The 23,483-nt window shown below is 42.8% G+C and overlaps 1 protein-coding gene across 2 annotated transcripts in view; it reads right to left on the reverse strand.

Annotated features, from left to right (window-relative positions):
* RIPK4 (receptor interacting serine/threonine kinase 4) overlaps positions 1-23,483 on the reverse strand; it is a 38,636-nt gene that overhangs the window by 14,610 nt on the left and 543 nt on the right. For both annotated transcript variants that reach the window (XM_015413766.1, XM_015413765.1), the window contains exon 2: positions 2,674-2,965. In XM_015413766.1, coding sequence (XP_015269252.1) covers positions 2,674-2,965 — 292 coding nt within the window. The remainder of the gene's footprint in view (positions 1-2,673; positions 2,966-23,483) is intronic.

Raw genomic sequence — 23,483 nt, forward strand, 5'->3', positions numbered from 1 at the left:
TTAAATTTATGGACAAGAAAGAAAAAATTGTCTCTGTTGAAAAGGCACGTGAATTTTTGCATCAACATAGTCGTCCAGCAGGAGAAGTAGAAGTGGAGGAAGAGGACAGCAACAAAGATAGTGAAGAAGAGGGAGCAGTGGCACCTTCAGAGGAGGACTCAGACTCTAAATTGGGGGCAGTAGGCCCGAAGACAAGCTATCAATTGAGAAAGAAAAAGTATAAAAAATTAGATGTTATTGCACTCTGAAATCTCTTTCAATATATTGTTATAATTATTTCTTATTTTGCTTTTTAAGAAGTCAGAAACGATGGTGTTTAAATTTTTATCTTAGTTTAAATTGATTACTAGATGACCACATTCAATGGACCTGAATCGAATATGGAGTTAAAAGCTAACTTGTTAAGCAGTATGTATGACCACCATCTCTTGGGGTTTTAGTGGGTTTTCTTTTCTTTCTCCTATAGTTTGTAGATCCCCTTTCTAATTTTGTTGTAGTTTATAGAAAAACCCCCAACACGGCTACCCAACATGATTTATGGCAATATTTTTAGTGTACATACATCCTAGACTGAAAACAGATATTGGATTTTAGCTTGTAACAAAGTACAATAGTAAATAGATGGATTAATTTTTTAAAAAAGAAATAAGGTGAGTGGTCCTAAATGCTGGCTCCAAAAGAGAAGGCTCTATATCTAGCAACTTCTTCAAATTACGTAGTGCTCACTCTACAGTTCAATTGCATATGGAAACCTGGTATGTTCAGCCAGTTTCAAAAAAGTATTTTGGCATCACAAATGCTGTGTAAACAGCATTAGAACTCTCCACATAGATGAACGAGTTCTAAAAGAATTATCACCAGCCATTTCAATGTTTATATCACTCAGCGGCTGACCTGAACACTTCTTACTACATAAAATTAAGAAGCTGCATCCAACAATTAGTTAAGCAGACCAGTCTCCTGTTGACCAGTAACTACAGAAAAATAACAGACCACAGTAACTAGAAGCAATTGCTAGATTCTAGAGTCTATCACTCCAGTGGAAACTGGGAAACTGTGAGTGTTAGGATTAGATAAATCTAGACTGATTCAAATGGCTTTCAGCAACTCACTACCTCTCAGCCTACAGGGCTGAATAAAGGCTGTAATGCTGATCTGAGGTCTTTGGCACAGAGGAGGGATGAAATGTAGCTGGCAGACATGTTTCATCCGCAGTTCAAAACACAACTGCTAAGAGATTCAGTTAGCAAAAGCTCTCAAGGCTGGTTTGCACAGTAGGGTTGTTATATCCCCACCATACCCTGCCAAAGCGAGAATGGCAAGTCCCCAACTTTCTAAAGTCAGTTTTTGGTGGCACAGAGGTCTGCAGATTGGGTGGCAGTGGGGAGGATTTGGGGTGACAACCATTCATGAACAGATAATTTGTATTTATAGCATACAGACTTTGGATCCAAACCAGGAACTGCTATGACTTTTAAAAAATTCTAAGCATTTTCTAGAGAAACACCTGCTGTATGGGACTGGTGACAATAAATATGATTCTCATGTCATATTTGGTAGTGTGACAAATTGCTGCAATGTTACTTTAAATATCAATGGCAAGTTAATAGTAAATCAAGTAATAGTAAATATGTAGATTACTTTTCTGTAGATTTCAGGCCTAGGGTATAGACTTACTATAAGTGTTGCTTTTCAACCATTTTTAAATTATGATTCCAATGTATCAGAATATTATTAAACTTTTAAAAGAGATGTAAACTGGCAACTGGAAAAATACACTCCAAGGAATCCAAGGAGACAGGAGCAAACCCAAGAAACTCTAGGAATAAATAAAAAAATCAAATGGAATCGGGGGGTAAAGAAAGAAAAGAATGTAAATGCACTCTAGGACACAGAGAGAAAAAGGGGAACAACAGAAAGAAAATTAAAGCAACACCACATTAAAACCATAGTAAAAATGATTTTGTGGTTAACACAGCAAGGTGATAGAAGTTGAGTGCCTAAGTATTAGAATTAGAAGATCCATACACACATAGAGGAATTGTTGCCGATAGCCAGCATCTATGTATAAGGTTTTGTCCCAGCAATCAGAACAGAACAAATGTTTTCTGCTCCATTCATTCTGCTCCATACATTTAGTAGTTTGTGAATGCACAACTTTCCCCATAAAAGCATTCAATTCCACACCAGATTGCTGACAAACATGAACCTCTTTTGAGGGCAGCAGAGAGAAAAAGTTAATATCCACCACTATAATCTTCCTACAAGGGAAATATTCCACACATTTTCCCATAATGTTGAATAAAACTTGTAGCTAGTTACATTTAATGCAGAAGAAAATATTTTCATCTTTATCTTATGTTGATGTTCCACTTTTTGAATCATCATTTTATAGTACATATGCTGCAATTGTTCTTAGACATTTGTATAAGCAATAGTAACTTATTAAACTCATGAACAACTTTTACATTATGCATGACATGCAAGAACTTATTTTGAACCCCCACATTAAAAATTTATTATACCAGAACTGTCATCTTAATATGGCCATTTCAATGGGGTTGAGCTGCTGCGGGGAAAAAGGGGGGGGGATTCTATGACGCCTTTTATTTTCATATCACTATGCATCTGAAGGGAAAACTCAGGGCAAATATCCAAGTCCTAGAGACTTACCTTAACATGATAATGAGCGTCAAGTAATATGTTTGCAGGCTTGAGGTCCAGATGTAGCAAGGGTGGGGACATACAGTGAAGAAAGTTCATGCCCACAGCTGTCTCGTGGATAATTCGGAAGCGCAGTTTCCAAGGCAGTGGCTCTGAGGCCAGGAGCTTTTCAAGTGACCCCGTCTCCATATATTCCATGACCAAGCCCACTGGCTCCTTACAGATGCCATAAACTGGAAGGATGTAGCGAAACTTTGCCATTTCCATTTTCTTGGCTTCTTCCAACAGTTCCATACGTTCTCTAGATAAAAAGTGCAGAAAAGGGACTGATTTAGCTCACATCTATTAATGGTGTTCCACCCATTTCTTGGTGCTGACATTTTACATGTGATTTAACGAGAAATGCAATGTATAAATTCCACATAGTCACTCCCACTGTATCATTATTAAGAGTTACTGAATAGAAGACTAATTATTGACTTAGGAACAATATTGATTGCCCCCTCTCTCCCAACACTAGAAAAGGAGAAAGCGATTTCTCATTATAGAAATATTCCTTTTCTTCTACAAATTGTCTGGTGCACGCAGAAGATTTGGGGGGGGGGGTTTAGTGGCAATGGCAAGTCATGGTTGTTTAGTAAACCAATGTGGCTACATTGATCATCATGAAATGGGTAAATTCTACCTGACATTATTGGGGAGGAGGCATGAGCACTGTTGGCAACAGACCCATATTTAGTATACCACCAGTCAGTTAAAACCTGCAGTAGTACTCACTTACAAGCAACATGGTACCTTAATCAGTCAGTTCATTTGAGAGTGGCAACAGACAGGAGAGTTATGGAAGTCAAGAGCACTTACTCTCTACCATGAACAGGACCCACTCTGTTCATGTAGATGAAGTTTAATTTCTTATAAAATGCATGCCATTTTGCAATCCACATTATCAAGTCAAAACCATTCATTAAAAGAGTACATGGACTTCACATAAGGCACAATAAGAAAACCTCTGAAATATTATTTTACAGTCTAATTTCATATAAATAATTTATGTGGAACTAGAACAAGCATAGCTATTTTGGCTTATAAATAAGTAGCCTCCCCTCAAGACCGCACAAAGACATATTCAGGGTGCGGTCAGACGACGTGCTAAGAGCGGGTTAAACTGCTCTGGTTCTAACTGGATTATATTTGATCTGGATAATCGTGATCACATTTTACCTCCCTTATCCCGCCTCACAGCACAGTCACATTGCTCCCTGGCGTCTATACTACTGACACACAGGAGTGTGCGTCAGCAGGGTTTTTTTTTAACTTTTTCTCAGTTTGCGCATGCGCATATGCACCCCTCCATAGAATGGGGGGAACTATCATGGTGCATGCGCAGAACCACCAGCGCGAATCAATCCAACCCCTCCAACAAAAGACTTCCCTTTAAATGTTTCACCCGAAAATGGCCTCTGTGAGATCCCGAACTCATCTAAATGCTAAAACAAGTGACCGTTTAAATGTGGGCTTTCTAAACATGGTGGCGGAGCTCCGCCTATGCACACACCGCCAACGCATTAAAAAATGGCAGGCGAAAAGCGGAAGCAGGGGGGGGGTTTAAACCAGAAGTGGCTTGACACCGGAGGAGCGATCACACGGGGGGGGGGGGGGGGGGGGTTTTAATCACTTTGGGACCTGGTAACAAAATACTCTGGGTTAAAGTGGTTTTGAGCCGGAAACCAACAGCTGTGGATGGGAGGCAGATGTTGACTGTGTGATCGTGCAGACAAAATCTGTTGCTGAAGCGTGACAACAGATCAAACAGCACATCTGAACACACCCTCAGTATCATAAAACTCTTTCATTACAGTGCAACCTCTTGTAACAAACATGAAATACATAACCTGGACCCTGGTCACACAAGTGGGATTAATCTGCAGGGGACGGGAGGCTTTTAGAGCCGGAGCAAAGAAATGCATGGTAGCGTGATCTCACCTTCCCCCGAGGCTACGTGCCCAAGCTTCCAGCAGCCCATCACACCATGCGAGGCAACACAGCAGCAAGGTGTTTGTGCGCATGCGTGGGACGCCGACAGGCGCTGGCTGTGACGGCCTACCAGTGCTTCCTGATCAAACGCCCGCACACGCCGTGCATTATCAGGAAAATAGTACATGGTTCCTGGTAGCTTTGAAATCCGCATCTTCGGGTCGAAGCTGCAGGTTAGAGATGGGAGTGCGACGATTCAGAGATTGCGCTGCTTTAATCCGCAGGCAAGCCGTCCCTCTCGCAGGGCAAATTCTCCGTGTGACCAGGGGCCTAGTGTTGAATTTTATTTGTGCTATGGTGAAAAAAATGAGGAGGTGGACATAAAGTGAACTATTTACTAGATTCATTTTTTAAAAAAATTGATCACCTATCCTCATGACTGGGAGGGACAGGGACAAGAACAAACCAGGCCTCTGTGCACCCTCCTAGATTGCCTGACTACAGCATGAAGTGGTCCTCTCTTAAACCCCTTCTGGTGCCTGCTTGATGATCCCATTGCTCACAGGTTTACTGATGTGAATTACACTTAAATTGGTAGACTTAGCTTGTACATACATCTAGCAAGAACAGAGATTAAGTGGCTGAATTCAACTCTCTTGAAGTCCAAAACAAACTCACTTCCATACGCAACTTGCATGCACAGAACACCCAGAAAAGCCCTGGTAGTGCTGGTTTTCCAGGGTTATTTGCTAATGTTCAAGACAAATTACAGCATATAGATTAGAATTTGATATAGAAAAATATTCTATTTACTTTAAGCAAGCTAAGGACTTCAGTATGCTGGTGAGCAAGTCATGAACAAACAGCCTGTATGGGGGTCTGGCTGTAGGCTTGGGTTGCCAACCTCCAAGTGGTGGCTGGAGATCTCCTGCTATTATAACTGATCTCCAGGCACGATCAGTTCACCTGCAGAAAATGGCCGCTCTGGAAGGTGGACTCTATGGCATTATGCCCCAAACCCCATCCCCCTCATCCTCCCCCCCCAAAAAAATTTCCAGGTTTTCCTAACCCGGAACTGCAGGCTTCAAAGAATTTTTAAAAGATCCACTCAGCACACACTAATGAAGTCATGAGATGCTGTTCTCCAAGAAGATCAGATGGCATTAAGCCATCTGAACAGGTATACTAGTCAAGAAACATCCAGCATTTGCACATCAATTTAGTACTCAATTAACAAGAGAACAGGTGTTAAGTAGTTACAGCTCAAATGGTTTATTATTATTGTCCTAGGAAAGGGTCTCAAGAAGTATGAAAGTATGATAAATAAAAATTTAACATTCAAATTACAAACACAGGATTGAGTCCAAAGTACTACCAGCGGGGCTCTACAATCTGAAAGGAACTCCCACCAAAACAGATTTAGCTCCTGAAAACACTGCTCCTAGAGGGCAGAGGCATTGAGGAAAATGCAAAGGAGGGCTAAGTGAGAGGGATAAACAGCCAAAATCCCCCTCCCATTTTCAGAAGTAGCTTACCATTGGCAGGTGAGGATACAATGACATTTGAATCAAACCTGCAGTCCATTAACTGACAAGCCCACATTTAGAAGCAAGAGTTCTGATTTCTGACAATTAGGGCTGATGAATCACCCTAAGGAAGAGCAAATTAAAGAGCCAAGTCTCCATAAGACCTGGAGTCCATCTGTGAAGTTCTGCTTAAACAACAGTCGTTCTTCAGTTTTGGTATGGTAAGAGATGAGGGACATGGCTATATGGTAGAGCAACTGCTTTGCATGCAGAAGGTCTCAAGTTCAGTACCTGGCATCTCCAGTGACAAGGACCAGGTGACGAGAAAGACCCTGAGAGAGTCTGGAGGGACCTAAGACCCTGGAGAGATTCTGCCAGTCTGAGTAGACAGTACCGACCTTGGGAGACATGTATAAAGCAGCTTCATGTATGGTCAGATAAAGAGGGCTTTTTCTAGCTTCCACAAATATTGCTATTGTGCCCTAGAGATGGGTAATTACATTTGAAGAAAAATACCAAGGTTCTTGCTCAGGGAAGGGAGGGCCAGGGATTGAACAGAACCACCAACTTTTCCCCCTAAGCATGCATAATTCATCAAGCTCCAGCTAGCTTGGGATGCACAAAGGTACGATGTGCCTGAACCGTGAGGTAGAATTAGTGAGAACAGTCAGTCATTATCTTAATACGTAAAAAAGAGGTCGAACCAAAGATCCATTTATTAAAAAAACAAAAAAATCTGTGTCCTGTTAGATGAAAAGACTTGCAGTGATACACTACACCACATCCATATCCAGTTATGGAATAGCCTACATTTTAATGTTGAGCAAGCAATGGAGTTGGAATTCTGAGTCCTATACTTCGTGCTTCACATACTGGCAATATTCACACTGAAAAGATGATGGAACCTAGAAGAAACTAGCTCTGTAAAGCTTGTACACCACGGTGTAGTGGTTAAGAATGGCTAACCTGGAGAACCGGGTTTGATCCCCCACTCCTCCCCATGAAACCTGCTGAGTCACAGTTCTCTCAGAACTCTCTCAGCCCCACCTACCTCACAAGCAGTGTTCCCTCTAAGTTGAGTTAGTGTGAACTAGCTGACAGGGTTTTTTTATCTTGTTTTAGACCTTTACTGCCACATAAATGGCTTTAAACAGTCAATCCCACACTCTAACAATTCATTTTGGGGACAGATTTATTTATTTTTTTGTCTCAGCCAATGCAAGAACACTATGCCTTCTGTACAAAACCATTCAGAAGAGATCTATGGTAGCTCCAGAAAGATCTGTTCAGTAACCCAAAGTAACACCACAACCTACTTCTGCATCTGTACCCTCTTACAAGCAGCTGGATTGTTCTCTTTGTACCATTTAAGTGGCCCTTGTCTCCCTGAAATTTATCTGAAGAAGTGTCCATGTACAGGAAAGTTGATACCCAGTTTGGTGTTTAAGGTGCCGCTGGATTCAAATTTTGTTCTGTTGCAAGTTCAGACCAACATGGCTACCCACCAGAATCTATCCCTAAATGTGTGTGTATCTCCTTTTACTGTAATGCCCAAAGGACTGTACTCTGTGGATTACAATTATAAAAACTGGCTTGGCAAGCAGTACTACTTTAAAAGTGTATGTTTCTAGCATCTACATCCTGAGAGAAGCCAGTCAAATGCTTCATTAGTGTTTCAAAAGGGAAGATAAAGATCCAGCAGAAGTTAGTAAAAAATAATTTGCATACTCATTCTGTGAACTAGCTACAGGAGGAGGAGATCAGTCCATTCCCAGCTGGAAGGCTCAACCGTACCTTTCCAGAACTCAGCCTGCCCCACAATTGTTTCCACAGTACAGGCCACAGAAATATGTATCACTATTTCACTTTTTGGGATAAGCAGTTCTGAAAGTCTCAGACAACAGATGTAGTACAGATAACATGGCTAGGACTCCCCCCATTTGTTTTTCTATGTCCTTCACAGTGACAAACCATGCAGAAGTTTAACAGGTAAAGCCTTCCATTCCCTATACTGTCATGCCAAGACAATTCTTACCTGTTAAATTTCTACCACCCAAAGCACTCTTAAAGACAAGAGAAACCATGTCTGGCAAAAACTGAACTCACTATCACTAGCAGTTATAGTTTTTAAACCTTGCTCAATAGAAGCTGTTTGTATGGTGATTTTTGTACCAGATGTTGCAGGAAGCAATTAGGAGCCACACAGGCATGTATGGACAAGAAGAGGTATGCATAATGCAGCAACAGCATATTCTTTAACTCCTTTCAGCAAATTAACAGACCGTTCTTGAGACCTTGCCCACATTTGAGACATAAAAATAATCCAAACTATCCACACTGTGTTCTTCACTTACTGAATAAGGATGCTTGTTCTTCAATAAAATGCTAATGTGTTTTAACGGTTACCAATACTGGAACCATCTTGTCCAATAAGTTTTTAAGGATAAGCTGATCAGCACAATCTTTCTAATACAGTGATGTATCTCAGCTTTTTACAATATTTTTGTTCACAAGGTGATTTTCTGAATACCACAAGATGTATAAAAGGCTGCAGGATGTAGGGTTCCCAAGTACCTACCTACGATCCGGCGGGGGACACATGCTTCCCCGCCAGAAGATTCTTGCTTGGAACACAGGCGCTGCACTATTCCATCACTCAGACGTGACGTAGGTACCATCGAGTTTCCAGCCCCATTGCTACAGCGTCGCCCGGCTACGTGCCTATGTCACGTCTGGGCGACGGAATAGTGCAGCACCTGTGTTTTCCCCGCGGGAATGGTCCCGCGAAGAACAATACATCCCCCACCGAATTAAGGTAAGTACTTGGGAGCCCTGGCAGGATGCCATACCCCAGTTCAATTCATGTTAAGGCTTTACATAGCATAGCTATTTGCAATCTAATTTTAATACAAAATACACAAAACAGTGCTTCTTTGTGTAAGAACTTCACCATGAGAAAATGGTGCGGTTGGCCTTAAGTGTCATGTAATTATTACCTTTCAAAGCAGGTTCTCTGTACTATGTAGCACTTGACCTTAAGGGGGAGGAGACAAGGTAAATGCTTGGCTTTCCCGCACTATCAGAAATCCTGGTGGGAAAATATATGGGTGGAACAGGTAAAAGCCAAAAACAAAAGTGGGAAGAACAACCAGGAGTTCCTTCTTGGTGGGCAGAGAATTCTGGTAGAACAAGGAATGATGGATACATCTCATGGGGAAAGAAATGTGCCTCAGAACAAAAGGCTCAGAAGAAAGATCATTACTCTAAAAGGGATTTTAGAAGTTCCCTCATTTCTTCTTTCAAGTAGAAAAATACTTTCAGATTTTCAAAATAAATGCATACGTTTTGAACAAAGACCATACAAAATACTTCCCTTTGTTGGGAACCAAAGAAATTAAACTATCATTGAAGTTGTCTTCCATATTTAAAATTAAAGATTTTGGTGATTATTCTTTTTCTAGTCTCATCCATTTTCAGAAGGCCAGCTTCAATTATCTCTCTAAGGCAATAAGCTTTGGTATACCCTTTGAACATCTTTGGGGTCTCTGTGGATAATGACAGAGCTTCAAGTTCTTCACCTGTGATGCAAGTCTGATTTCTTCCTGGTTTTACAACTGACATGACACACTTATATGCTGTTGAACTGAATGATGATTTGGACAACAGCCATAGCCCTCCGTCCGCAGATGTAGAAAAGGCAGCACTTAAACACAGCTCTTTACTTCTTGTTTCGTTTATACAAACATCCAAAATAGAACAGGATTCCCCTTTTCTACATCCTTGCACTGGTTGCCCAAAAATCCAAAATAGAACAGGATCCCCCTTTTCTACATCCTTGCACTGGTTGCCACACACATGGCTGTATTTGATTGGGAACCAAAGATCTGCTATAGCTATAATAAGTTCCTGGCCCCTTGTGTGAAACTGATCTGGGGACTGGAGGTAGGTGGAGGGTGTGTAGTATAACTGGCTTCAACCAATCAATGTTGTCTGCAGCTGGCCTCTGTAGCTGACTTGCAGGGCTAGTTTCTTCAGTGCTTGACGCTGGTAATGGAAATAATGTTTGAATTGAACACAATTAGGTAGCTTCTGAATAGGCCTTACCACTGTAGAAATATTACGTTTTTACCCTACCTGGATTCAAAAGTTACTTTGCTTGCTGCCTTCCTGTTAAATGGAAGCCATTCTGTCATTTAAACACTTATATTCCCAGAGTTACAGCTGCAATCTATCAATATCTTGCTCATACTTTACTTAGCCAGAATGACTTCAATGGTATCATCAGATACAAGAATTCTGGCTCTCAATAAAGACAGATCGAGTTGTCTGAAAGATTAGGTTTCTAGAAGCTGAATGGATTTTGTCATCAATACCACCTTGGAGGCAGAGGAAAGGTATTCCTGGCTGCACATACAGTGTTTTTCAATTCCTAGCTGCATCTAGCACAAAAAGCTTAGATTTCATGTACATACAGAAATGCAATGAAGTGATACTTATACTGCAGCCACAGCATTCTTTCACTGAAGCCCCAGGTTCTCTTTGGGACCCACAGGGTTACACAAATCATTCTAGGTATCTAATGATCTCACCTCTCCCTAGTGGCTATTTGAAAAACTATGTTAAATGAGTGGGCCTTGCAGAGGTTGCCAATTTATGGATTGCTCAAGCTGCTCTAAAATAGCATGTTATTTTATCATTTTAAAAAGTTTCTAGACAACCTTCCTTGAACATTCAAGGCAGTTTACAATGACTATCAGAACATTTCAGTTCACAAATCAGTTTGACAGTTATTAGCATTACTGTGACCTTCCCATAACACACTATGGGTATGAGTTTTAAATCTCTTAATGAAAACATCTACAAATTGATATGTGCTACTTCTGCAACTGTGGGGATGCACTGCCCTAGTGATGATCTCTAAACCAGGATTAAGTGTTTGAAAACCTAAACATAAAAAACAAACACAGAACAAGTTTGTTGCACTTGCCCTTGACTATGCCTCAGTGGAGGAAAGAAGAACCACATTTAGCACATTCTAAGGCAGGGTACCCCAACATGGAGCTCACAAGCACCATGGCGCGTACCAGTATTTCTCTGGCACCCACCAAGCTTTCCAAAAGTAGGTGGGGCTTTTAAAAGGCAGGGCTTGTTATTATTCCCCTGAGATTCTTTTGCAATTGGCTCCGCCTCCCATGGCAGTCATTTTGGGGTGGCACCATGCCTTTCTAAGGAGGGCTTTCTCAAAGCCACTAAATAATGACTACATTGAGAAAAATGTTAATAGCAAGAAGTTTTCCCTAGAAAACTCTGTGTCTGTTTTCACAGTGGAAAGTGTGCAGCACATACCCACACCAGAGCCATTCGGTGTCTGAAGAACAGTCAAATTGAAGTGACTAGAAATAAGGTTCTAGAGCTACTAGGCAAATTGAAAATGAGTAAGACTGGATGGTGTACACCAAAGGTCCTTAAGGAGCTCAAATGTGAAACTGCTGGTCTAATAGTATCTCTAACTGGTCACTAAAAATCAGCCTGTGTACCAGAGGACAGAAAAGTAGCAAACATTACAACAGTTTTTTAAAAAGGGATCCAGGGGGATATCAAAAACTATAGGCCAATTAACCTAATATCTGTCCCAAGTAAATCAGTACAATTGATAGAAGCTGTTATTAAAGATAGAATTATTAAGGTCGACTCAGTGTACCGCTGCAGTAAAAAAAAGGCAAACTCCATGCGGGAGATTATTGGGAAAGAAATGAAAATGAAATGGTCAGTTTTGTAATGCCCCTGTATAAATCTATGGCGACACCTTATTTGGAGTACTGTGTGCAGTTCTGGTCACTGTATCTTTAAAAGAAATATTGTGGAGTTGGAAAAAATACAGAAGAGGGCAACCAAGATGACTGAGGGGCTGGAGTTCTTCTTATGAAGAAAAGGCTATAGAATCTGGGACTTTTCAGTTTAGAAACAACAATGAATTGTAGAAAAGAGCAAGAATCCAGTAGCACCTTAAAGACTAACAGAATTTGTGGCAGGGTATGCGCTTTCATGAGTCACTGCCCACTTCTTCAGATTCTTAAGGTGCTACTGAACTCTTGCTCTTTTCTATTGCTACAAACACAGCTACCCACCATCTTGAGCTAAGAGTTGGTGGGGGAGAAGACATAACCGAGGTTTATACAAAAATATGTAATGGAGAAAGTGGAGAGAGAACATTTTCTTCCTCTCCCATAAAACTAGTACTTGGGAAGTTGATTGGAAATCATTTCAGGACAGACAAAAGGAAATAATTATTCACCAACTAAAGAAATTGTGGAATTCACTGCATGGAAGTACCTATCACCACAAGCGTGGATGGCTTTGAAAGATGGTTAGACACTTATGTAGGATATGTCCATCAATGGCTATTAGACATGGTGGCTAAAGGGAACCAGCATATTCAGAGGTAGCAAACCTTTGAATACCAGGGTCAGGCCTGTTATTGGCCCTCCAAAGTAACTGCTTGGGTACTGTGTGAAACATACTGCTGGACTACATGGATTACTGATCTAATTCAGCTGGGCTCAAGGTCCTTATGCACTTTTACAAAAGGGATCATTGGCAGAAGACACAAAGTTAATCATATTAGCAAAGTTACTAGTGTGGGGGGTTTTTTAACAAAAAAACACCCAAATAATTCAGAATCAAATAGCACATTTTGAAGGCTTATGCTTTCAGTGCTAAATGCCTTCTAGCCGACAAATCTGTACAATTGTTACCAAAGAATTTACACCAACAGAAAGTGTTCAGGCGCTACCAAATGGAAATGGCAAGCCACATTCCAGACCCTACAAGTAACTTCTATAGCATAGTGGCAAAGAGAAACTCCTTATGGGCATAGCAGATGTTATCACTCCCAGCCCCTTCACCACTGCTGCTGCTACTATTATACCACTCAGTCTGGCATCTGAATGGATCTGGTTAGTATGATCAAGCTATGCACTGAAGCTGACAGCAGCAGGGAGTAAACATTTGTGGTGCACTGAGATGTCCAAAGGTACTATGCAGAATGATAAAGGGCTGATCACTTTAGGAAGCATCGATGTTTTGCGTTGAGTGGCCCACAGAAACACACACTGCTTATATGATAAAAACCACAGTGTGCACTGAAGCTGACAGCAGCAGGGCGTAAACATTTGTGGTGCACTGAGATGCCCAAAGGTACTATGCAGAATGATAAAGGGTTGATCTCTTTAGAAAGCATCGATGTTGTGCGTGAGTGGCCCACAGAAACACACACTGCTTATATGATAAAAACCACACAAATATTTATGCTGTGAAGACACTGGCTTAGACTCTTCCCACAGTATGAACAGGAATAATTCTTTGCTCAGAGGTCTGAGGAATGTATTTTTTATAAGGGACATTTCCTTATGCCGGAATAATTACAAATGGAGAAAGTAAAACGAAAGTATTTTTGCTTTTTGAACACTGATTTCTATTTACAGTAACTCAGTGGTGTTTAGGTGGGTAACTGTTTTGGTCTGAAGCAGCAGAACAAAGTTTGACTCCAATGGCACCTTGGTTAACTCTTGCATTTACGTGCTAATTTACTGGCCACCTGATCCAATTTCATCTCTGCATATGCATCTTGGCTCTGAGTGGCCCCTCCTAATGGCTGCCCCCCCCTTTCCTGTGAATAGCCCTTGAGGAGATTTCATTCCAATTTGTCTTAAGAAATGTGCTTTGCACATAAAAGCTTACACATTGACACAGATACATTACAAGTTCGAAAAGTATGTACTCTAAGCTTGTAGGCTAACTGCAATATTGCTTAAGCAGCTTGCTCCATAAACATCACAAGTCAAGTCACTTTTCCACTGTTTTTCTTGCTGACTCAACATAATTATGCTTTAATAGGCACACAACTTTAGGTGAATTAACAGCAACAATCAAACAATTGCTTTAAGGTTTTAATTTGAACTACTGCTTACACTGGATGCCATTTTAGTCACAGAGGACTGTGGCAGGTGTGAACAGCTTTTATTTCTATATATATTAGGCCCTGGTCACACGGGCCAGATAATGCACGGGTGAGGCATGGCTGTTTGCCCTGGAGCAAAGTAAAGTGCAGCAACCCAATCACATGTCCCATGGAGTTCTTGTGGTTACGCCGGTAGGTGCCGATCACACGGCTATCCTGAAGTGCGGCAAAGAAGCGATGCGGCGCTATCACACCAGCAATCGCTAGGCGTGATCACACCGGCAATCGCTAGGCGCCGCTTCCGTGGCAAACGAGAATTTTTTCCCCACCAAAGTTTGTGCATGCGCATGATTGAGCAAGCGCATCCTGTGGAGACAAAAAACCCACATCTGATTTGCGACGGGACATGGACAGGCGCCGAATGCCACAGGATTCGAGCAGAAACACGATCAGACGCCCACCCTTGCCCCGCATTTTCCGGAAACTAGTACATTGTATACGGTAGTTTTTTACTCCGCATTTTCGGCGGGAAGCCACGGGTTAGCCACAGGTGAACTACGCTTCCCAGATGTTGCGGTGTGATCACGCACCGAAAATCCACCTATCATCCGTGTCTTTAGCGCGGCAACTTCTCCGTGCGAATGGGACCTTAGTACCATAAATATCCAGGGCATAAAAGAGCTTAAAGGGATTCGTAGAAAAGGTAATCTTTAAGAAAAGTGTGAAGAAACGATGCCAGGCATGAGCAGGAACGAGGGAATTGATAGAAATTAGCCAGAGACCCTTGGAGAGCTCAGAGTGACAGAACTGGAGGCAATGATATATTGGGAAACAGTTTGCCTCCCTCAGCCTACTATGGTTATTTCCAGGTAATGCAAGTGAGGAACACCCAGTTCACCCTCCCTCATAAAACACAGTCAAGATGTCAACACAGTAGAACTGGTGTGGGAGACTGTGAGAGAGTTATCCATTCTTTGGCAGGAAAAAATATCCTCCACAGACCTTTACAAAGATAAATGAATTCCTCAAAACCAGGAATGGAATCTTTGCATGCAACTACCACCCACATAAATCAAGCCACATTAAATGAAATGCCCAGATTTGAATGTGACAGTTCTCAAGTACTAAACAAATGGTATGCAAGATCTCACTTGGACTGGAATACCAGCCATACAATTCAATCCAGTTATACCACCACAGTTATCTCTTGATAAAACATTGGATAATTAATACAAACACAGATAAGCGAAACGGTAACTATTCTTGCCTCCCAATCATAATTACAATGAGCTTAAAAGAGAAAATCCTGCTTACATTCCATTCTTTTATTTGTACTTCAAATATGTACTTTAAAAAAAAACACCCGAAGCACTTCCTGCTTCAGTGCTGCCTGTTTTGACCTCTGGAGCTGCAACGGGTACAGTTTATGAGGAAAAGCCAACACCCGCCTAACTAAGGCAGGGCTCAGTATGCTGGGAACTGCTCCCAGCCAAGAGGGCACAAGATGACATGTCAAACTAAGCTAGTATGAGATCCCTGCTGGCAGCCTGAAGTGGTTAAGCCCCATCCTCCAACATCACAGGCCTGCCCAGGGCATTGCAGCCAACGAGCAACACACAGGCTGCTGGAATTGCCCTTAGCCTTTTTTTTTTTTACATTAGCTACATCCAAGCGATTTAATAGCTACATTTAGTCACCATTTATATATACACACAGTTATAAGTGAGACAGTTGGTAATACTTTGCAATGTGGCTGGGACCCATGCAAACGTTTACGGGCCGCATCTCTAAGTACATTAAACCACTAGTTTTCATTATTTTCATTTGGCATGTTCAAATCAAATCAAATACCTTTAATGGCATATCAATAAAATACATGGTGTGATAAAATATGAACAAGAAGGCATTACAGAGACAGCAAAATAAGGCTGATCGTACAGAAACCTTGTATCTTCCTTTAACCGCTTCAGCCAAGAACCTAACGACCAGAGCTGTGATGTCCGGGTTTGTGTCATTTAATAGACATTGGATTATTCTGTCATTGTTAAAACAATGCTTAGGGTATAGTGGAGAGGAAAGGAGTTTCTTATGTGTACCTGCGTGCAATTGACAATCCAAGATGGTATGATAGTCGGGCCCATTTGGCATTAGGGTTGCCAAGTGCAATCTTCGCCGCAGCGGGGGACTCATCCTCGTCCTCGTCACTCGGAAGTGATGCAACCACGCTGGGGGCGGGGCCATGACCATCCGAGGGAAAACCATAGAGTTTTCTCTCAAATGACGTGGCCCTGCCCCAGGCCCGTAGCTAACGCGGGGCCCACAGGGCCTGGCCCCCTAGCAGTTTTTATGGGCCCCCTTCCTGAGCCTCAGCTCCCCTACCCCAGCTCCCCCTGATTGCCTGTCAGCCCATTGGCAGGGAGGACAAGGACAGTGGTTTCAGAGGCTGCCCCTGGTGCTGTGCCGTGGGAAGAGGCACTGGGGCTCCTGGGGGGGAGAGCTGGACTTGGAGGCTGTGGCTGCTGCAGCCCTTGCCCTGGAAACTTTGATTGGCCCCCTCCCTAAAAAGTCCTTAGCTACGGGGCTGCCCTGCCCCCAGCGTGCCCGGTGTGGTCGCGTCACTTCTGGGTCATGTGCACGTCGGGGTGGGGTTCCTCCCGGGGCCTGATCCGCTAGCGGCGGGGAACAGGCCTCTGGGGTGGGGGTTTCCCGCCCCCTGGGGGGACTTGGCAAGCCTATTTGGCATGCTGCTCTAGCCAATTCTCAACAAAAAAAGGAGAGGGGGAAATCTGGAAGCTTCTAATCCTTCACTTACCTGATTTTTTTTAATGCCACGGTTTATGCATTACTCAATCACATAATGTTCTTTCCAAATCTGAGATTACCTTACTTCCTGCAGCAAGGCATTTTCAGAAACAAAATAGCTATTGTATCTCTAGGCTGTACCAGCAAACAAGTACAAACACCACCTCATGGGTCATGATTAGGGTCATGTTTGCCCAAGCTTCCTTTAAATGGTGAAAGGAATGTTACTACTTTATACTTCAGTGTGAGTCTGGAAGCCAAGATCTTTGTCTAAGTCACAGTGAAAGGAGCGCATGACAACACAATCCTTCTGTACAGACTGTCTCTTGTTATTGTACTGCCAGCAATCCTCAGCCTCCTCCTATCTGGTGCGGTGGCTAGAGTGTCCACTTCTAACAGGGGAACAGTCAGTGTCTAAAACCTTGGGAAGTTTCCATCAGTGTTCCCTCTAAGCTGAGTTAGTGTGAGCTAGCTCACAGTTTTTTAGCCTCTGGCTCACACATTTTTGTCTTAGCTCAGGAAGGATGGCTCCAGAGCAAACTAATTCATGCAGTAGACAAATTGCTTGCTCACAACTTTAATGCCCACAGCTCACAAAGTAGTATTTTTGCTCACAAGGCTCCACAGCTTAGATGGAGCATTGGTTTCCATATCTCTGTATTGCTCTCTATGCTCTATACACTATACTCTTTCTCTAGTTTTGTAGTTGGATTTTGTTTTACTGTTGACTGCATTGCTTTTAACTGTTTTTAGTCCACCTCGAGTCTCAGTGAGAAAGGTGGACTATAAATGAAGTAAAATAAATATAAATAAATAAATAAAACTAGAGCTAGAATGATCTAAGTTTAAATTCCTGCACTCCCATAAGGTTTTGCCAGTTATGCCCTCTCGGTGTACCATCTCATAGGGTGGTTGTGAGGATTAAATTAAGGAAATAACTGTACATGCTACTTTCAGCTATTTAAAGGGGGGGGAGTAAAAAATGCAAAAAGAGCTTCCTGAAGGAGGAATACAGTAAAAAATGCAAAATGCAATATTCACCCCTACCTGAAGAAAAATCATTAAAAGCCCAGCATTCGAGACAATTACAGACCCAGAAGTCTGCCCTACATGCCATGATGCAGCAGTATTAAAAACAGGTGCAAGAAGGGCAAAGAAATGTTGATCAACTATGTGTGTATGTATGTGGACTGTGTGAGAACAGGTACAGTCCACTTGCAAGAAAAATGGTTTCACCTTATCTGCACACAAAGATATGTAAAGTAAATCTGAAGAAAAATAATTCCTGACACACACTCTCTCTACACACACACACACGTGTGTGTGTGTGTATGTAAATTATCTGTTCTGTACCAGACCTTTTTTAACTTGTGTCGCACCATTTATTTATTTATTATTTGTATTTATACCCCGCCTTGCCTGACAAGCAGGCTCAAGGCGGCTAACAGAATTAAATAGCATGACAAAAAAATAAAACAAATTAATACCATATCAGTAGTTTGACTTCTAGGAAGTTTGGATAGTGTAGTTTGACTTCTAGGAAGTGGGTAAGTCTGACACTGAATAAAGGGACTGGACTGGATGGCCTTCAAGGTTTCTTCCAAGACTGCAATCCTGAAACCATATGTGCAATAACAACCTTTATAACAACAAGGCATATTCATGTGTAAAAGAAAAATATACTACCGGGGTACCAGGTTACATAATTTGGACCATGGATTTTGAGTACTTGAGTATTAGTCGTGAACATTTTGCAATACATAATGACGAATTAGCAATCAAATTCCAGTGCTTTACAGTTAGAACTGAGTGACATGCAAATTACTAGGATTTAGTTCTGGTATTTCTTAATTGGTATATGTGTGTGTGCATGTGTTACGGTATTCTGAAGTGGCTAGCAATTGCTGTGGTAAGTGTTTTTCTGATCAGTGGGCCCTACAACCTTTTACTATGATTTTTCAGCATTTCCTTTGCTTGTTTACAGAAAGCATTCAAGCTCCAAAAAATATCTATGCCAGTATGGTGTAGTGGTTAAGTGTGCGGACTCTAATCTAGGGGAACTGGGTTTGATTCCCCACTCCTCCACTTGCACTTGGCTGGATGACCTTGGGCAAGCCATAATTCTGGCACAGCTGTTCTTGAAAAAGAGCAGTTTCTGTCAGAGCTCTCTCAGCCCCACCTACCTCCCAGGGTGTCTGTTGTGGGGAGGGGAAGGGAAAGGAGTTTGTAAGCCACTCTGAGACTCCTTTGGGTAGTGAAACGTAGGGTATGAATCAATCTCTTCTTCTTCTTTTTCTTCTTCTTTATGATATTTTTAACATATCAACTATGCATTATAAGAGGGATGACTTATACAAGTTATTATAACTTTGTTTAGCACATATTCTCAGGTAGATGTAGAGTAGGGTTGCCAAGTCCCCACTGTATGTACAGTGGGAGACTCCAGCCCCATTCTGGGAGCGGGTGCGCGCAAAGTACGTGCACGCTGCAACCACATCACCCGGAAGCAAAGCGGCCATGTTGGGCGCACTGGGGGCGGGGCCGCAGTCATCTGAGGGAAAAACATAGAGTTTTCCCTCGGATGACCGCGACCCCGCCCCCGGCGCGCCCGGTGTGGCTGCGTCACTTCTGGGTGACGTGCTGATGCCGGGCACGTCACGTGCTTTGGGGGTGGGGTTCCCCCCGGGGCCTGATCCGCTGGCGGCAGGTAACGGGCCTCTGGGGTGGGGGTTTCCCCGCCCCCCCCGGGGGACTTGGCAATCCTAATATAGAGGCATCCCAAAATGCGACAGAATCTGCAAATGCTCACTTAGAGAACCCGATACTTTAGATCCCTTCCATTCACATCTCCGATTATTTTTGATTAAGCCCTTACTGTCTAGGATCAATTCTGATAATGCAATCAGGTTTCTCCTTGCTGATAAGACACCAGAAGTGACTCTACAGATTGCTGAATTTTTGTCTAAGATTTTGTTAGCAAGAAACTATTCTTAATATTGGTGTGCTCTAAGATTTATAGATGTAATTTTAGCTTGACGAAGTTTTTATCTTACTGATTTTATATGCCAATAAAGGTTCTGTATTGTTCGTTAGCTCATATGCATGGGAAATAAATGTGAAAATAATGTTCAGTTTTATATTTATTGACAGCTATAAAGTTGTTCCAAAAGTTAAAATTTCATTTTTTAAAAAAGTCAAGTCTTCAGATCCATCGCTAAATAGTCACCATCCAGTGCTTTTTGCAAAATTACACTCATGCCTCATTTGGCTGACTTCCATAAGCTCATGTGCATTATAACTTAGAACTGCAAATGTGTATGTGTGTAGGGATGGGCATGGCCCAGCTCACAAACTAAAGTTTGTGATTAATTTTGGCTGGCTCATGGTTCGCCAACTGAAGTTCGTGGTCAGTCAACCAACATGAATTTTCCACAAACTTTCAAGCTGTTCATTTCCAGACAGACTGTCTCTGCTCAATCAAAATGTTTACAAAACTTTAAAGCAATGGGAGGGGGGTGAATTTTCCAGCATTGGAAACACCAATAGCTTCCCCAAAGTTTAACAGGCACTGCTGTCTACCACAGTGTTTCCATTCTGCTCTATGGGATCAGAATGCTATATATACCCTCAGCTCAGCTCTGTACCATCTCCTCTGTTGGGTGTCAGCAGTTAGACAGAGAGGCAGGGAACTTGTTAAAAACAGAGCACATTAATTTATTCCTAACTGTGAACACCTCTCCCCTGGTGGAGTTTGGGTTTTAGGTGGACTCAGGGCATTAAGCTATCCCATCACTCTGTGCATGCTGAGCAAAGGGGCTTAGCTACTGGGTGCCTCGTCTGAGGACCCACATTTATAGCCTCCCACCCCTCCAGACTGTGAACGCCTTTGTGTGCCGTGAAAATGAAAGTGGATGCAAAGACTGCTTGTCATGGGGGGGGGGGAAGTCCTCTACGCCCTGTGTTCTACAGTTCCCCATCCCTGGGCACCAAACCCAACCCTTTCTCACTGAAATTCTCCCACTAAGAAAGCCCCTGGGTACCGCACCCTTTACTTTTACTCTCCCAAAAAAATTTCCTTCATCCAACACCTACCGCATGAAAGAACACCTACCTCACAGAATAACATCCACCTCAGCAAACATCTGCCTGTACAAGCAAGCCCCTGTTTGACTACCCCTTTCCATTGCATGTATACAATTCACAACAAGTGATCTCTTATCTGTACAATGTGTTCCATTAATGGTGAATAACCAGAAATTTCACCTGGGGTGGGCTGTGACCAGACGATCTGTGTGTTTGGGCCTGAGGGGCTTTGTGGGCAGGACTTGCTAGGTTCCTGTGCTTGTCAGGGGTCTCTCCCAAACTGCTGAGAGGTTACTATGAGGGAGACCTTGTTAAAAGTCTGGGGATGTCTGCTTTTCTGAACCTGCCTTTTGAGACTTGAGGGGGAGGCAGTGAGAATAGAAGGGATGCTTGCCTTGCTTCCAGTGTCTGGTGGTGTGTGTGTGTGCCTGTCCAGTTGAAGTTTCCCTGTGAGTTTGGTGTCACTGGCTTCTTCCTGAGCGTTCCATAGGCTCCTGTAACTGCAGCTGTCTTTTCCAGAGACAGAGAGCACTGGGGAAACTTTCGGGGGAGTCTGTAACTGGGACCCTAGAAATGTATCTGTCCCCAATTTGGAGAGATTGTAGAGGAACGGGCAGCAGAATGAGCTACCCTGTGCATTTGGTATGTCCTGTGTATTTGCAGAAGGTCCATTTCTATACACTTTTGAACCTGTGCCTGACATTTCCCACAAAAGCACTTTCCTGGGGGCATCTTCTGTGAGGGGCCATAACTCAAACCCCTCTAAGTCCACTATGCATATAACTTGGAGGACATATTCAGGACCATCAGAGGGAGATCCTCTATGAATCTGATTTCTTTAGCTTGCACAGGGTCTATTCTATACACTCCTAAACCTCCTGAACCTGTGCATGTCATTTCCCCAGAAACCACTTTCCTGGGGGCACTGGGGGGGGGGGCTGTGGCTTGGACCACGTAAATCCAATCCCCACTAAACTTGGAAGGCAGATAGAGGATAATCAGCAGATCTGTGAGTTTGGTGAATCTAGCATGTGGGGGGAGGGCCCTTCTACCACATCATGAACCTCATGAATTGAGCCTAAAAATTTGTGACGGCACACCACAACCCATGACAAACCACATCTTCCCAGTTTGTGTGCACCCCTATATGTGTGTACAACCACTCACCAGCTTCTACCTGACAGAATAGCCCACAGAAATCATGTGGCTGGATACCAATGAAAACACAAAATCCCTTAGTTACAAAATCCACTAACATCAGCTGGATTTGCTTCCAAAGACCTTCAAGCTTCACTGTAAGCATATGCACCACATCTGAAGTAACTAGCAAGCCCGCTCAGAACATTCAACAGACAGAAGTTTTGAAAAAGGAAAGCATTCCCTCACTTCCACCCACCTCTCCGAGGCAGCTCCATCCCAGCAAGCCTCTCAGGCCGCTCCCTTTTCCTCCACCAGTTCTTTTGCATGCCACCACCTATCCCTTAGCAGAACAACCGGTCCTTTCCACGTAAACGCTGAAGCACAGCCCTGAAGGAAACGCAAAGAAAGAATCAGTGCAGGCAAAGACAAGCCTCTTGCTTCTAGCGTCCCTTCTTGTTGCAATGCCAACGCATGTTGCTTATAAATAAATGCAGCCTCTCTCTATTAAGTGAGTGTATTACAAAGAGTCCATTAGCACAATCTGCCTGGCTTAGCAAAAGCCATCTTCTGAAAGCATGTGTACAGGGCACCCTATAATGAAAATAATCGTTCTGCACCTGAGCAACATCCAAAGGCAGTGGAACTGCACCAGAAGAACTCGGGACCGTGGGAAGCGCCAGCAACCGATGCCGTTCTCAAAGCATTTTAGGTTTTGCTTTAATATAGCCGAACTAATTCATAAGAGGTCAAATGGAATTATGAGGCATTCAAACGAGTTGCTGCAAACCTTTCCTACGTCTTCCATATTTCTTTCCTGCAAGTTAACAGGAGTTAACCTTCTTGGGCAAATGCACAACAGAATGCGCAAAACACAGAAGCACAAGAAAACGGCTTTGGGTCCGCTTTCGTTCAATGTACTTTTAAAAAATCCTTAGCTGAAGGACGACCACAAGCTGGTAAAGGCGAACAGGTTTCCTAAAAAGTCGACGCTGGGGGGTGGGGGTGGGGGGGGTCCCAAGGCCAACAGACAAAAGCTATTCCCCTTTAAACAATGGGTATCATGCTGCTGCCAGTTATTAAATCCCAGTTATGCAGGACACAAAACCACGAACGACCTGGCTCTAAAAAAAACCTAAATCGAGTCCATTTTCAATGTCGATCTCTCAAACAGACTAAACTAGAACACGCAAAGCCCGAAACAAAATATGCTGACTCTGAATGCGCTGGCATTTTACTCTTAGAACTGCACCTTTGCCCCGTGCGCTGCAAACGGGTCTCGTCCAGAAACAGCTTTGGTGCCTGCAGCTAAATATGCCTTTGACCGGAGGATTAAG

Source organism: Gekko japonicus, unplaced genomic scaffold (genome assembly GCF_001447785.1).
Source record: "Gekko japonicus isolate JY-2015 unplaced genomic scaffold, Gekko_japonicus_V1.1 scaffold803, whole genome shotgun sequence".
NCBI classification, from domain to species: domain Eukaryota; kingdom Metazoa; phylum Chordata; class Lepidosauria; order Squamata; family Gekkonidae; genus Gekko; species Gekko japonicus.